At 36.2% G+C, this 16,241-nt stretch overlaps 1 protein-coding gene across 1 annotated transcript in view; it reads right to left on the reverse strand.

The window, feature by feature from the left end:
* LOC138707733 (E3 ubiquitin-protein ligase Rnf220-like) overlaps positions 1-16,241 on the reverse strand; it is a 137,650-nt gene that overhangs the window by 13,047 nt on the left and 108,362 nt on the right. The window contains exon 6 of the mRNA XM_069837598.1: positions 13,980-14,250. Within this exon, the coding sequence (XP_069693699.1) occupies positions 13,980-14,250 (271 nt within the window). The remainder of the gene's footprint in view (positions 1-13,979; positions 14,251-16,241) is intronic.

Raw genomic sequence — 16,241 nt, forward strand, 5'->3', positions numbered from 1 at the left:
AACAGGAAGAAAAGAGATTTCTTTTCTCTATACTAATAGGTCTAATGCTGATATTCCTGTTTTCAGAGCCTATGTTCAGAGTGTTCAAGTCCAAGTAAGGAGAAGATTTTTCATCTCGTTATAACTTACAGGATGGCACCAGGTTCCAATAAGCTTTTAAAACAAATTGAATATAAAGTTTGTTTCTGTGGTTAAAAAGCGGTCGGAACATGTTACTATGGGTTGGTACCGACTGCGCGCGAAAGGATTATTTTTTGCCAAACTGCGCGCGAACACTTGTAACGTAAAGAGCACAACTACGCGGAATCCTTTATCGAGTAAACAAGTGAACTGCGCTAAAGTAAAAAAAGGAGAACTTTAATGTTAGGCCTGTGTGTATCTACATAAAAATAAAGTAACGAGTGGTAACACTGATATCGTTACTCATTATTTTGTTGGAAGTATACAAAATGACGTGTTGGTTGTGCAAGTGCCTACTTCTTGCGTTTCTTATTTGTAAGCAATGGATTACAACGCTCCACTACAATATATGAAAAGTGAAGGAGGCCAGAGTTTGGTAATTGTAAATAGGTATACACATATTTTACAAAGTCAGAGAAACACAACGAGGTGAACTGTTAAACTATGTAAATGTCTAATTTATTCAAATGGTACTGCTTCATACATTTTATTTGGTAATGAGTTAAGCACTATCATGACTAAAATGAGGAATTAACCAGACAAGTAATCTCAAATAACTAAAAGCGTAAAACATTAGGTCTCAATCCATTACCGGAAACACCTTTAAAATTAATTCGAAGAGAAGTAGTCAATGCAGGAATTGAAATTTCATCTCAAGTCTCTGAAACCGGGAATGAAAATTCTAGAATAACCCAGTACTAGTCTCTGCGCTCAATTGGCATAATCCCCAAACTGTCTGCGCGCTGTTGACCACTTTGTTCCAGGTATAATTTTGGCTTGAGCGCAATCGGCAAATCTCCGCTTGGGTGTCGATCGCTACAACACTCGCTATGGTTCCTGCACAACGCATAAACAAATCAGTAAAACACCCAACAGAGCTATCACTACAACACTCGCTAGTCATCTGGAACAAAGCGTAAATAAGTTACCAGAACACGCACTAGATCTACAGTAGAGCTCAAAAGTATTTTGTAGAAAGCATAGGTCACAATTACATAAAGATAAGTATTGAATAGAAAAAATGCCAGTGGATAATTGAAAAGTATGTATTTCTAATCCACTTAATACGAAAATACATTTAGTTTAAACAGATTTATTTTGCGTAAAAAATAATTGATAATTCTTCTGGATCCAAAATAATTCGTAAGTACAAGTATGTAATAATAAAACAAAAATATTCTGGACTCTGAGAAAAAAAAAATCTGTATTTTGTTGCATACCCCCGAGCTTTGATCACAGCAGCACATTTGCTTGGCTTTGAATCCACAAGATTTTGCAATCGCTCGTGTGGAAGTTGTGACCTCTCTACAAATAAGGCAGCAAAGAACTGTTACTTATATGAGTAACTTCTACGATGAACACATCGATCCAATTTATCCCAGAGATGTTCAATGAGATTAAGATCTGGACTCTCGCTTGGCCAACCCAAAGGTTTGATTTTTTATCTGCAAATAATTTTTTTAAATGGCTGGAAGTGTGTTTTGGATCACTGTACAGCTGAAAAATCCATTTAAGTGCCATATTCTTCCTCCCATGTGGAACCATATTCTTTTCTAAAATGTCACTATACAAGAAACGATCCATATTCCCGTCTATTTGGACTAGAGGACCAATTCCACTTCTACAAAAACATACACACATCATGGTGCTACCACCACCGTGCTTGGTACTTTTTGTTGTCTCTTTGGTTTTTCGATCGACGTACAGTTGTCAAAAGAAAAAGTGGTCGCTCTCTAGAAGCAAAGATCCCTTCGGGTATCTTCGCTACAATTCGGAGACAGGCGATGTTACATGTTGGACCACGTTGCCTGATATCTACAGTTACAATTAAAGTAATCCGTAAGTTACTTTACAGCGTAAAGGTAGCGTTCCGGCCTGGTGTTCGTGAGGTCCTGCATTCGAACACAACCTATTACTTTTTATGTTCTATTTTGTTTTGTTTTTAAGAGAGAGAGAAAATATACATAATTGCTCCTATCTCTATTATAATTATTTTAGTAATTAACATCAACATTATTCAATTAACATCAAGTTCATGAATGTATGACTTTATTATTATTTATGATGACATTAAGGCTGCAAATGGAAGGAAAAAAAAATTAATTCTCAACAAAAATATCTTTCGTGGCTTAAACAAAACAAATATACTGGCGTCTGCCTTAGAACATTAAAAAAATTAAGCGTTTAAAAACAAAACAAAAAGTCACGATTCAATATTTAGTATATCTTCCCCACATCTCGATCACATCTTGAAGTCGAGTGGGCATGGAATCGACTAGTCTTTTCAAATAGCGACTGTTCTCAACCACGATATTCCAGGCATCCTGGACATAGGCCAACATAAGTATTCTGCCCATGGGCAGGTCTTTCATTTCGAACCAGGCAATCTTTCCTATTTTATGCCTTCCTCTTAGTCTCCGCATATAATTCACATATCTTAATGTCGCATATTATTTGATATCATCTTCTGCTCCGAACTCTTCTCCCGTTCACCATTCCTTCCAGTACATCCTTCAGTAGGCAGTTTCTTCTCAGCCAGTGACCCAACCAATTCCTTTTTCTCTTTCTAATCAGTTTCAACATCAATCTTTCTTCATCCACTTTTTCCAATACAACTCCATTTCTTATTCTGTCTGTCCACTTCACACGCTCCATTGTTCTCCACATCCACATTTCAAATACTTCTATTCATTTCTCTTCATTTCGTCGTAATGTCCATGTTTCTTCCCCATACGATTCCACACTCCACACAAAGCACTTCACTAGTATCTTCCTTAGTTCTTTTTCCAGAGGTCCGCAGAAGATACTCCTTTTTCTATTAAAAGCTTCCTTTGCTAATGTTTGCTGTTTTTCTTGGGAAGGAGAAATGCGGTAACTTTCCGTTGTTTTCCGCACACCACTGTCTCTTTCGCATGTTAATAGATCGCAGGAGGCCAAGTGTTGAGGTGAGCGGAGTGAATTTGACTAATTAGGTCCTCCGACTTCATCTAAATTCATCGCAAGTGTTAAATATTAGTTTTTTATCAGGATTTTTGACCCGATCAAAGACAGGGAAATCGCAATTAGCTTTTGCCCTCGCATCCTGGACGAGCTTCTACTAATCATAAGAAAATCTGGGAGGGGGAGGGATTGGGCCAATTTTTTCGAAAATGTTTCTATACTTGTGCCCTCGTAGCTCAGTCGGAAGAACGTTGGAATTTAGATGTCAACGTCTCAGATTCAATTCCTCGTCACTCCTTTTCATTTTATTGTGTTTCAAGACAGTATAATGTAATAATATAAAGAGAAAAAAATTATACCAGTATTATGCAACTGTATTGTTTCTAACCTAATATTAAATTTATGTTATTTATACCGCTAAAAAACGATAACAGAATACAAATGATAACTTGAATATTATTTATATCGCTAAAGAACGATAACAGAATATAAATGATAAATATCGGTTTATTTAATTAATATAAGATATTGTGTAATATATAGGCCTAATTAATTATTTAAATAAAATAATTTATTTTACAAAGAAAAATGGTTATTTATATTACAATAATTACTTATATAAAATACAGATTATTTATATCGCAAAAGAACAATAACAGAATATTATTTATAACGTTAAAGAACGAAACCAGAATATAAATTATAACTTGAATATTATTTATATCGCTAAAAAACGATAACAGAATAGCCTGTAAATGATAACGTGAATATTATTTATATTGCTAAAGAACGATATCAGAATACAAATGATAACTTGAATATCATTTATATCGCTAAAGAACGATAACAGAATACAAATAGTGGCTTGAATATTATTTATATCGCTAAAGAACGATGACAGAATACAAAAAAATATAACTTGAATATTATTTATATCGTTAAAAGAACGATAACAAAATATAAATAACTTGATATCGGAAAAGAACGATAACAGAATATAAATGATAACTTGAATATTATTTATAACGTTAAAGAACGATAACAGAATATAAATGATAATTTGAATACTATTTACATCACTAAAGAACGATTAAAAAAACAAAATGAAAACATGAACAAGGCCCGAATTCACAACCTGCGAATTATTAAGCGAGTATTCTACCGCTGGTCCACGAGACGCAGATATGGAATAATTCCATAGTTCCGGAACTGCTTATACAAGAACATGCATCGTGTAATATCGCTGTGACCCGAAGTGAGCTTAGAAAATATTCGCTGTTCACGAGTGCAGTCACTTTTTTTTTTTGACAGCTGTATATAATGACGAGAAGGATATTTTAGGAACTTGTTCAACTTATCAGTACAACTATTAATAGGCAAAACACAACATGAGGGAATGTGAAAGTGCTGAAGAAACTTCTCCTCAAGTTTTATTTGTTGTCTTTACGAAAATGTTCTACGGAATGAAAATTGTAAAGGCATTCATATTCCTGTATCTCAAAAACTAATTTCAATCCCAGAAAGAATCACAGCTTCACTCGGTAAATACAGCTTGCAGAGTAAGAAATGTGCCGCCAAGCTACAAGCCGAAAACGTAGCTATGTGTCGGTTCCGCGCCGCGCCGCGCCGACCCGTGTGAGGGCGGCAATTCTTAATACCAAGACTGCGGCACTGGCTCGACATGCGGGGCGCTTACCGAGTGCATAACAATACGGTCTTTAACAGCCGTGAACAAGTGTGAACATTCATAGCAATATATTCTTCATGGACGGCAAACAATTATTGATCAAGTCGTTTCAATATAATGTGACAGCGACGTGAGATTCGAACTCACGACCAGCGTCCCGCAAGAGAGCAGATCGCGCGGGCTCCACGGAGCACTGAGGGACGGCGCGCGGCGGAGAGAAGAGAGGGGAAAGGGCCTACGCGGCGAGGGAGTTTGCGCGCGCAGCTGCTACTTGCGGAGTGAAGGGGGAACGGACCCTCCCGAATCTTCCAGAGAAGTCCGTCCGAAGTGGAGATATCCAGATAATTCGAGAGGACACCTGTAGAAATTTCTCGTAACTATGATTTTCTATAAAAGAAGAAACACGAGCGAACTTGGGCAGTTTTCAGTTTATTCAGCCATTCAGTGAGTAAGCCAGAGCAAGCAAGTCAGTTCGAATCGAGTGTGCGTTCGCAACTGTGTCAGCATCCGAAGGCCTGAGTTCGAGTGCAATGGACCACAGTTGGAGGGACCTGAGTTCGAGTACAGTGGACTGTCTCTGAAGGTCTGTGGTTCGAGATACTGTGAACTCGAGTGACTGAGCTAGAAGAACTGTGAACTGAGAATTGACAGTTCTGAGTTGTAAATAGTGCTTTGTAAATATTAGTTAAGATTAACAGTTCATTGTTGTTCGTAATAGACAAAGTAAATTGTCATTGTCGTTTGTGGAGTGAAATAACGAACGCTGTGTTGCTGTGCGGAGAGCAAATCCCATTGTTGACGGGAGTGAAGTTAAATTGTAGAGAGTGAAGAATAGTTATTGTTGTGACAATAAATTACATTGTTGTTGAGTTGAAATAAAAAGCTTTCCAATGCGGCACCGTGATATACTTTTGTAAGGCGAGGGGAAACAAAAGTGCTAGTCGAAAACCTGGTCTAGAAATACTTTTTCAGTTATAAACATAAAAGAAAGAATCTTATCGTGAAACCGTTGGCTAATTAAGACACTGGGATCGGTATTACTATTGTTTCTATATTTGTGCTGTAACACAAGTAAGATAATTGCGAGAAGTATGTTGGAGGAACTGAAGTATCCGATAAATTCTATGAGCACTCTTGTTGCCCGTCACAAATTATAACTTCTACTTCATGGAACTTTTAATGTAACTTTCTCAACTGCCGAGAATATTCAGAAACGATGAGAAAGTTGGTCCCAAAGATAGTTGTTATTCGCCACCCAAATATTACGATATTTTCTAGGGCACAATCTCAATTCGTATAGTGAAAATCCACCACCTGACATACCGCACTGGGCAATAAGAAATTAAATAGGAAATCATTTCAAGTAGTGTACGTGCTATACATCCGTCAACGTACGAAATACACAAAATTATAATTTCAGAAGAAAATACTTTTGTCAGAATAAGAGCTATTTTTTTTCTAGCATTTCCATGAACATGAAGTTACCACTTCCTCCTAGTTGTTGGTCTAATAATTCTACTGCATCCATTAACCACACAATTTTTGCCAGTCTACCTCTGGATAAAAAATCTGGCCTCTCAAGATTAGATGTTCTACTGTAATATCAGCAGTATGTTTACCCCTTCATACAGCACCACTTCCCAGCCTTCAATGATCGGCCGCAATTGAAGGGTTCAGAACCATAGTGGGCCAAGCGCCATTTACTAAAACCGTAGAAAACAAGGGTTAAAATGAAGTTATCACCATAAATCAATGAAAAACATATAGCAAGTAATATAAATTATACAATTCAAACTAAATGATATGTCAATCTCCATTAAACTATGGTATTAACTTAACTTTAACCCTTGCTTTCCTCGTTTTTAATAAATGGCGCTTGGCCCACTATGGTTCTGAACCCTTCAATTATTGTCAGGGTGTCATAAACTTTCCCGCAAATGAAATTACACAAAGAATAAGCGCAAACGATGATATGGCGACAATGAAAATAAGCGACTGTTATGGTGACACACCTGCAAATATGTATATAGCCATACGCTTTTACTAAGCTCATCGGAAAAACAATTCCGCAATCAGTAATATTAGAGTCAACTAGGGACTGTGGAGATCGTAAGTTTTATTCGAAAGTTTGCAGTTTTCACTCATACTTTCAAAATTACTTGTGGCCATGGGAAGTCCGTGGAGATTAGAGTGTGAGTGAGGGTTCAGTGATTTATTAGCCTATGTCTTCACAATCTTGACATGAACGGCTGGCCTAACGTCCAAGTGCCCCCGTAGAGGTGAATGATCAACCAGTACGCGGTAAAGTGTGTTCAGCACAACGATCCCCAGCCGTAATAGCTGGCTTTCGAAAGCGGATTCACTAATCACTGTAGCTCCCCAAATTCATTACGATAGTATATATATATATATATATATATATATATATATATATATATATATATATATATATATGAAATTTCGTTACAAAATTTCTTTGCTCATAAGGGCTCGAACCAGCACTCATTCCCTATTGCCAGTCCAAGGTATGCCCACAGTCTAATACATACATTCGCGCAACTCATACGTATAAAATATGCCAACATTTGACAACTGGCGCGACAGTAGCGCTCCAGCGGCAGACAAGTTAAATGTGTGTAGAGTATATATGATAACACAGCAGAGAAATGATACTGTGTAGTTTATTTGATATTTTTGTCATACAGTAACTATATGGTTCTTATTAATTTTATTTTAGAAATCTACAAGACTTTTACATCCAGTAATGGGGATGCAAAGTAACGTAGATGTAACATTCCACAGGAATTTCTTGCTTTCAGCATCCATTAAACATAGGCCTACTATCTTGAAAATGAAGTGAACACATATGATGATATTTTAGGTCTACAAATAAATATAATCCAAAATTTTGTTCATTAAATCTAATCTCCTAAAACGTCAGTATTTTCTACTCCTGAAAGAAAAAAAAATACAAGACGTAAGGTGGACAAGTATACCTAAAGGCAAATAACCTGTATTACTTTAAAAATAATATTACACCGATTGTACGTCTCTTTCCACATATATTTAAACTACTCTTTCTGACATACGAATAGGTAACTGATAACCAATATGTATTTTATAGTACATAATAGGCCTACTACCATGTTGGTTATGATTATGAGTTATGACTTTATGGCTTCTCTTGGTCTTAGGTAATCTGAATAACTACAGACTCGGAGAGAGATTTTAGTTTGTTGTTACTACAGTTTACAACACTACACACATTTATTTTATTTAGAGACATTATTAAAACGTTATTAACAACCCACACCCTTTTCATAAGAACATGCTGGCATTAGCAAAATTGGTCTATGGTAGCAAATTATTATTGTTAATATAAATTAATGTTTTTCTTATCAAACCTGTGTATTCATTTGTTCGCACGTACGTTATATTAGGAGTAAGTGCATGTAAATGTATCGTATAAGTAGGAAAGTTAAAAGTAGGCCTACGTGTGGAAATTCGACATGTATTGCAAATTGCGGTAAACGTACCATAAAAAACCATAATACCACTGTTGGGGCTGAAAATAAAAAAAAATGCCGGTACTTAAGAAAATAAAAACGTGAGCTTCAAAAGATGTTCAGTACATCTCACATGGGTTAAATCTCCTTTTTTATTATCAAGTTCACTTCAGCTGTCGAGTTTACACCAATGTATGGTATGGAAAATAGTTAATTCCTGAGAAAATAGTGTTATAAAAATATTGTCCCCCCTCCCCCCAGGCTAAGACTGAAATGACGTCCTTGTTTTTCAGGCAACGAATATTGATTTTTCTCACAGGAAATACGTACAGAGTTCAAATTATGCATAAATATATTTAGAAATAAACGGAAATTGCTATCCAGGTTCGAAAAATTATATATCTCAAATTATGATTTACTTGAAAGTAAGAAGCAGAAGGATTTAAGTTTATTCTATATTTCTTAACAGTCTTACTAATAAACCGTGTATAGTTTTTATACGAGACTTATGCAAAGTTGAGACAGAAAACGTTACTAATAAACCGTGAATAGGCTATCGACGTATAAACAGGCTGTAACTATACAATGGGAATTGCTTTGCAGTAGTTATATACAGAAAACCCCTTCTTTAAGCGTTGTATATAGGGAGAAAATGGCCGCCCCTCTAACAGCTGTTCGTATCGACTGTCATTTTATGATGATGGTTACCTTGTAACCACAGAAGAACAAGCCAAAGATCATAGAATTATTAGAATAATATTGCTGTAGCTTGTACTCTTTGACCAAAATGTAGTATGGTAATCGATTAGAGCCAGTTGTACTATCGATATTTAACATGCCACACTAGAGCGCTCTACCGGATGCAATAGAGAACCACAGATATTCTATTACCTTTCATAGCAAAGTAATGACGAAACTATGACGTAGCTGTGTAACAGTTGTACTGTTATACACGACGTATGTAGTGATTATTAGTAAGGAATTTACACACGACTTATAAACGAGCTACTCATTGTATAAGTATAAGACAGTTAAACGTCTGTATATAGAGTTTTTATTAGTAAGACCGTAAACTTATAACTTTTTTTTTTTTGAGATTAACTGGGTGTAAAAGTCTTGTATGTTTCTAAAATAAAATTAATAAGAACCATATTAGTTACTGTATGACATAAAAATCAGTGGCGATTCCTCCATGGGACAGAGGGAACAGGCTGTTCCCTTCCTCCCTGCCCCTTAACTGAGATTGTGAGATATACTTCACTCTAAAGGATAGACCTACTTGCAGTTTTCGAAAAGCGAAAACAGCTATCGTTAGCAGGCTTATTGCAGTGAAGTGAAAACGACTCGAGCCCTTCTCGTCTGCTGTGCGTGATGATGTGAGTGGGAGTCTCAAGCAATGTTTTCTCCGAAGCAGGCTCGAGCGGACACGAACTTACCCGAGTATCGCTGGAAGCTGTAGAGTTACCTCTTCCCTCGCAAAGTATTGAGAAGTGTGGAATATACTGTTTCATCAAGCTAGTTTATTTATATAGTGATAATTCGGAAAACAATTAAGCTCGAAGAGTTTTTCGTGTGACATAATATTATGTGTGAAATTATACAATAGTTCTAAAAAAATCCGTACGATTTAAGCATTCACAGCCTGAGTTAAATCTGACGAAATACTGGCAATGGAACAGGCGACTCCTGCCTGTTCCAACTTCAACGAGGCCGAGCGCGAGCGCTCTGATGCCAACCAAGACAGCGAGTGTTGTTTTATTGATCGGCTGAAGTCGAGAGCGTTTAATTCGATCAATGTTGCTGAGAAAAGCGCGATTATTTTGAATGGCAAACCTACTACTCTCCTTACAGAACTTAAAACTAAAACAAAATCTTATACAAGACATTTCCAAAGTAGTTACTATACTTCTGTGAAATGGTTAACTGGGTGCTCGTGAAGCGGTAAATTGCAGGTTTAATTGAGGTTTATTCATTTTTAGTTAACGGTATTATATATTTAGGCATAATAATAATAATAATAATAATAATAATAATAATAATAATAACAATAATATAATATCATTAATATGTTTTACATTAACATATTCTTCTTTTGATTAAGTTGTAAATGAAGTAAAAAAAAAAGGAATTGGTAATGTTGCTAAATCATACATATTATTATTATTATTATTATTATTATTATTATTATTATTATTATTATTACTTACAAATGGCTTTTAAGGAATCCGCCATCGGTCCCTATCCTGTGCAAGATTAATCCAGTCACTATCATATCCCACCTCCCTCAAATCCATTTTAATATTATCGTCCCTCTACGTCTCTGCCTCCCAAAAGGCCTTTTTCCCTCCGGACTCCCAACTAACACTCTATATGCATTAACATATTATTATTATTATTATTATTATTATTATTATTATTATTATTATTATTATTATTATTGTTTCTGACCTGTTCCCCATCGAGAAATAGCACCGCACGCCACTGATAAAAATATCAAATAAACTACACAGTATCTTTTCTCTGCTGTGTTATCGTATTATGTACTCTACACACATTTAACTTGCCTGCCGCTAGAGCGCTACTGTCGCATCAGCTGTCGAGTGTTGGCACAAAACGTGTCGGAGTTGTGTGACTGTGGTATGACATTATAAACCACGCGACTATTACGCGGGACATGGAAAAGTAGCCAATTACTGATTAATAATTCTCACACCTTGAAAACACATGATTATTATTGATCAGAAATGCATGTTGTCGATTAATATTACAAATGAGTGACAAATAATTACCCATCAGGTATATTCCCATTGACGAAACATACATATTCCTGAAAAAAAAGTTACTTCCGAAGGCTGTCTACGCGGTTCAAGTTCTGTTAATATGCAGGACTAAATATTGATTGAATACGTCCACACTCAATACAAAACACGTTAAAAATAACGAATATTTATTAATGAAACCATTAGGCATTGCAACGGTTGTTAACAGCTTATATTCTTTATATATTATTTTTCAGCATAATAAATGGACTTATATTAGACTAATTTGATGCCATTGGACGGTGTAAATATATCCCCATTCTTTCTCTGTAGACGAATAGTGCTTCAATTTTGTGATGCAAAATGTCATAATTATTGAAAGAGGACGTAGGCCTATATTATATTAAGTAATGCAAAGTTTTAATATTATTACAAGAACCTTGCTTAAGTTTCGTCAATTTGAACGAAAATAGGCCGACCAAGTATAGTTTCTATATATATTAAAACTAAAATTTACACACTTTTGCAGTCCAAATGTTCATGTTCGATAATCGACTTTAGAAAAGACATTTCAACTTCAAATACAGCATTACCATGTTTAATAAATTAGGTACCAATATAACGGAGTATCCAAGGCCGTAACTATGTAGAAACCAGGAAATAAAATGCTTAATGGTCTACATAGTTTCAGCCCCAACAGTGGTATTATACTAGTGGTGCAGAAAGTATAATCGGTAATATTTTTTAACTAAAACTGTGTGGATTCTTTTTTAAATTCTACACTCCTACATAGCGAGTGAAGTTATGGGTAAAATATATGCATTTACATTGCACACATTTTAAAAAAGCGGATTATTTCAGAGAAAAAACTGGCCATTTTTCCACCATATTCTAACACATGTTTTAATTTTAAAAATCATTTACGTAGATGAGCTTCTCAAGAGACATTAAAAAGATTTTCTCAGGCAATTATTACCGAAATGAAATAAGAATAAAATTGAAAATTCCGTAAAATAACCTTTTTTTAACAAAACACACAAGAAACAACATTAATGTAAGTTTCTTAGAAACAAGGTAAATTATTTCAGTTTGACCTTACGTAATTCAGACTTAAATTCAATTTGACTAATTACAATAAAATTACAAAACTGAAATTTTCCGCGAACTGCCTTCAATACAACACTGATACACAAGTCGTGTATAGAAGAAGATTCGTTAATTGCAGAGGGATGAACGAACACCGGAACGGAAATCTATATTGTACTCGTATTAGTGTAATGGTAATAGCTATTGCCTATCAAGGTATTGTGTATATCAAACTTATGCATATATCATGAACAGAACAGCACCCCAACTTATCATAACTATTAGTCATATGTATTTTATTTGTGTGGTAAAGTAGAGATGTAACTGTTAGCACATAAACAAGCAATTAAAAACAGAAACACAATATGAAAATGTGGCAGAATTTGGATTGGAATGGTAAAAAATTCTTAAGACTCACATCGATTTATTGCATAATAGAGCCAGAAATTAAGTTCTGAGAAAAATTTTATAAAGAAGGAATTAAACATTTGCGTAAACATTATTTGATGGAATAATCTACATTGATTCTAGATTTTAAGGCTGTTTCGGAGATAATTCATACAAAAAATGTCATAGTAAGGGATACAATAGACAGGTTCCTCAGTCCTTATCTTCTCTGATCGTGGAGTCAATAGGCAGATGCGAAGCAATATATGTTAGTTTGTGCATCTATAACACAGTGCAAAAGTCTCTAAATCTGCACCAGTAGACCACCGTTGAAGTCTTATTCACACTAATGCAAACAGTATTATTTGGAAAAGCAAATTTTAAAATATGCTATGAGAGATATTTTATTCTAATAACTATTTATTATAGTTTTTGTAAAATATAAATTAAAATTATCTGAAATTCAATGGAGGAGTGAGTTAACTCAAAGCCGAAATAAGCTACAGTTACAGTACTGACAGCGTCCTATTCAATATCGAGTATTTAATATTTATACTAAAGTTGGTTAGCGAAAAGTGAAATTCTCATTTCATAAATTGCACTGACTTACATCGAGGTAACGACAAAATTGCCCGAGACGAACTTCAGAAATAAGCCATATCGTCATCGGACAAGGTGAAATATGGCATGGACAGAGAGAGACTAATCAATGCAGCAGATGTCTGCAATTAATCGCGACCAGACTGGTGTTCTTATCACAACTCCATAAAGAGCATAATTAGTTGATCACGTAGGTTTAGATTTTAACATGTCGCTACCAGTAGTAAGATAACAGAGTGGTTTCCCCAACTCAGAACAGTAATTCTACAGTGTATTGTTCAAATTTCGGAATTTAGAATACGAAAACAATGGAAATAATAAAGTACAATGTAATCCAAAGTTTCATGTGTAAAATATGTTTAAATTTTGTGTGACTTCAGAAAATACTGCTGTTCTGTCTCAAAACCTCTTCAGTCCCAAATTTATATTTTAAAAAATTGAAAAAAAAATCGGTCATATAATCATTATGGGGTTCCAAAAATCCCAAATCAGGTCTTCACAAAAAATCAAATTTTGGGGCAATTTCGACTCTTGGGGTTCCAAAATTTTAAATTCTAATTTATAATTCTAGTATAGAAATGTAAAACTGATAGGGCCTACTCTTCATTTCCATCAAATTTAATTTTTCAAAATTTTCAAAAGTATCCAAGACACTACAAAAAATTAAAAGAAAATTACGTATAGCATACTCTACAACAGGACTGTAGAGGTTCAGTGTGGATTAATTGTAAATTCCCGGAAGTGTGAGTCGGAGGAGACTAGTTGACAGCTTGTAAATATTTGAAATAATACATAAATGTGGAATGGAACATGTGCGAATGCCCAGGTACTTACCATGCAAATGAGACATTTGAACTTCTCGTCTCCAACAGCTCTAGTCTCTGTTTCAAGTTCCCGAATGCGCGTCTTAAGAGCTTCCAGCACTGGATTCCTCGTGCTAGAATCGCTGACCGACCCGACTCCCGACGTCGTGTCGTCCGATGCCGACGTCTCCGTGACATCAGAAGGCTGCTGGCTAGAACTAGCGGACGACATCGGCTCCTCCTTCACTTCCACGTCACCGCCGTTTCCTTTAGTTTGTGACGCAATCTTGCTTCCATCCGGGCTGCACACAAAACAAACCAATTCATCCACATTACCGGCTGCATTTCTTTCAAATACACAGTGTTAACAATCTTTTCTCTTTCTAATTAGTAGGGGGCGGATGTTGATGAAAAGTCATCTTATTTTTCACAATCCTAAGTTAATATCAACGTAAAAACATAATTTCTTATATTGCATTTTTTGACGTTTTTGAAGTAATAGGTCTTTTTTTTCGGCATTTTGGGTCGTTTTTAATACTTTGAAGAACTCTTAGATCATTTGGAATGCATTTTACTTTCTTGTTTACCGATAAATCTGTTAAATAATTTTCTAAGCAAATAGGTCACTAGTAATTACCTACTGAATAAGTGAATAACAATGAAGTTTGAGTTTATAGTTTGGAACAGACTCTTAAGTCCATCCCTCATTCCACTGAAGGCTTCACTTCACACAACGGAATTAATATAAAATGCTTCACAACAGCTTAGTTTAAGTGAGGGCTTTGACCGACCATCCGTGATTGAAACACATTGTAAACCCTCATTACAATCTATAGTTTTTCTTTAAAACCTTCATTTTGTTGCATGTTCTTTTTCTTTATCTTAGCCAAATTCCAGGAAGTTGCCTCTTCTCTCCGAGATTTGCAGGGCAGTCATTGAAACAAGGGGACTAATTTTTAAGAAGTTGTGGTGCGAGTACGGTGAATAATATTTAAATGTCATTTTCTTATAATTTCATGTCATTTTTCCATTAGTTTAATTGCATTTTAATGATCATTTTAAGTAGATTTTTAGTCATCAACATCCGTCCCCTACTCATTACACAAAATATCCGGCAACGGTATATGGAACGGCTGATATAAGCAGACTTCGCGGGCCGTGAAGAGTCCTGTTCTCGATTCCAATACGACCTAGGGCATGGACAGGCCTAGGGATTCGTTCCTTGTCAATAAAATAACCTGTGTCGTTGTCGATGGAGATACGGCATTCTACTGACTCTACGTTACGGGAATCCCATCTAAGACGAGATCGAGAAAATCTAAAGCAGGGGGAAAATATTAAAACCTCGACAGGGATACAAAAACCTGGTGGATGAATTATAGGAAATAAAGATAAGCTAGAATTTTGTACCGAAGTGCCCTGGGGATCTCCTCCGCGATGGTGTGGGTACTGTGCTTCCATTAGGCTCGATGCTGACTGGTTTAAAGATGATCGTCCGCGATTAAGTTTAGGGGATTATAAAATACGTAGTTGGAAACAAAAAGGCTTCTTTAGGGGAAAAGTAAAGCCTCGAATTTCTTTCGAATGTGTACGGCATGAATAAAAATCTTAAGCCTGAAAGAGACAGCTCTATACTGAAATGCAAACCTGCATATGGCGGAAACCAACACCGAATGCTGCGACGCAGTAACAGATGCTCAAAATGTCCCACTCTCGCACGAACACACGCTTCAGCACGCCGTTTGACCTCTCGTTCCACATTATCTAATCCGTGCTGGTGTATCTCCATTGCAGCCGCGTTAATCTTTGCAACAAACTCTTTCCTGCATGCTACCTTCGTTTGGTACACTTTCTCCTTCATGCAGCCCCAGAGAAAGGAGTCCAATGGTGTTAGGTCTGAGGACCGGGCTGGCCAGGCAATGGGCCCACCACTTCCAATCCAATTACCTGGAAAATGATGATCTAACCATTGGTCCACTGGAAGTCTGAAATGTGCTGGAGCATCGTCTAGTTGATACCATAGTTGCCTGGCCAGCCCGTTCCCCAGACTTAACACCTTTGGACTTCTTTCTCTGGGGCTGTATGAAGTAGAAAGTGTACCAAACGGAGACAGCAAGCAGGGAAGAGCTCGTTCCAAAGATTAACACGCCTGCAATGGAGATACACCAGCATGGATTGGATAATGCGCAGCGAGAGGTCAGACGGCATGCTGAAGCGTGTGTTCGTGCGAGAGGGGGACATTTTGAGCATCATTCTAGACAACTGACAATAGCCTACCTTCTCTCAAGCAGGT

The sequence above is a fragment of the Periplaneta americana genome, chromosome 10 (assembly GCF_040183065.1).
Source record: "Periplaneta americana isolate PAMFEO1 chromosome 10, P.americana_PAMFEO1_priV1, whole genome shotgun sequence".
NCBI classification, from domain to species: Eukaryota; Metazoa; Arthropoda; class Insecta; order Blattodea; family Blattidae; genus Periplaneta; species Periplaneta americana.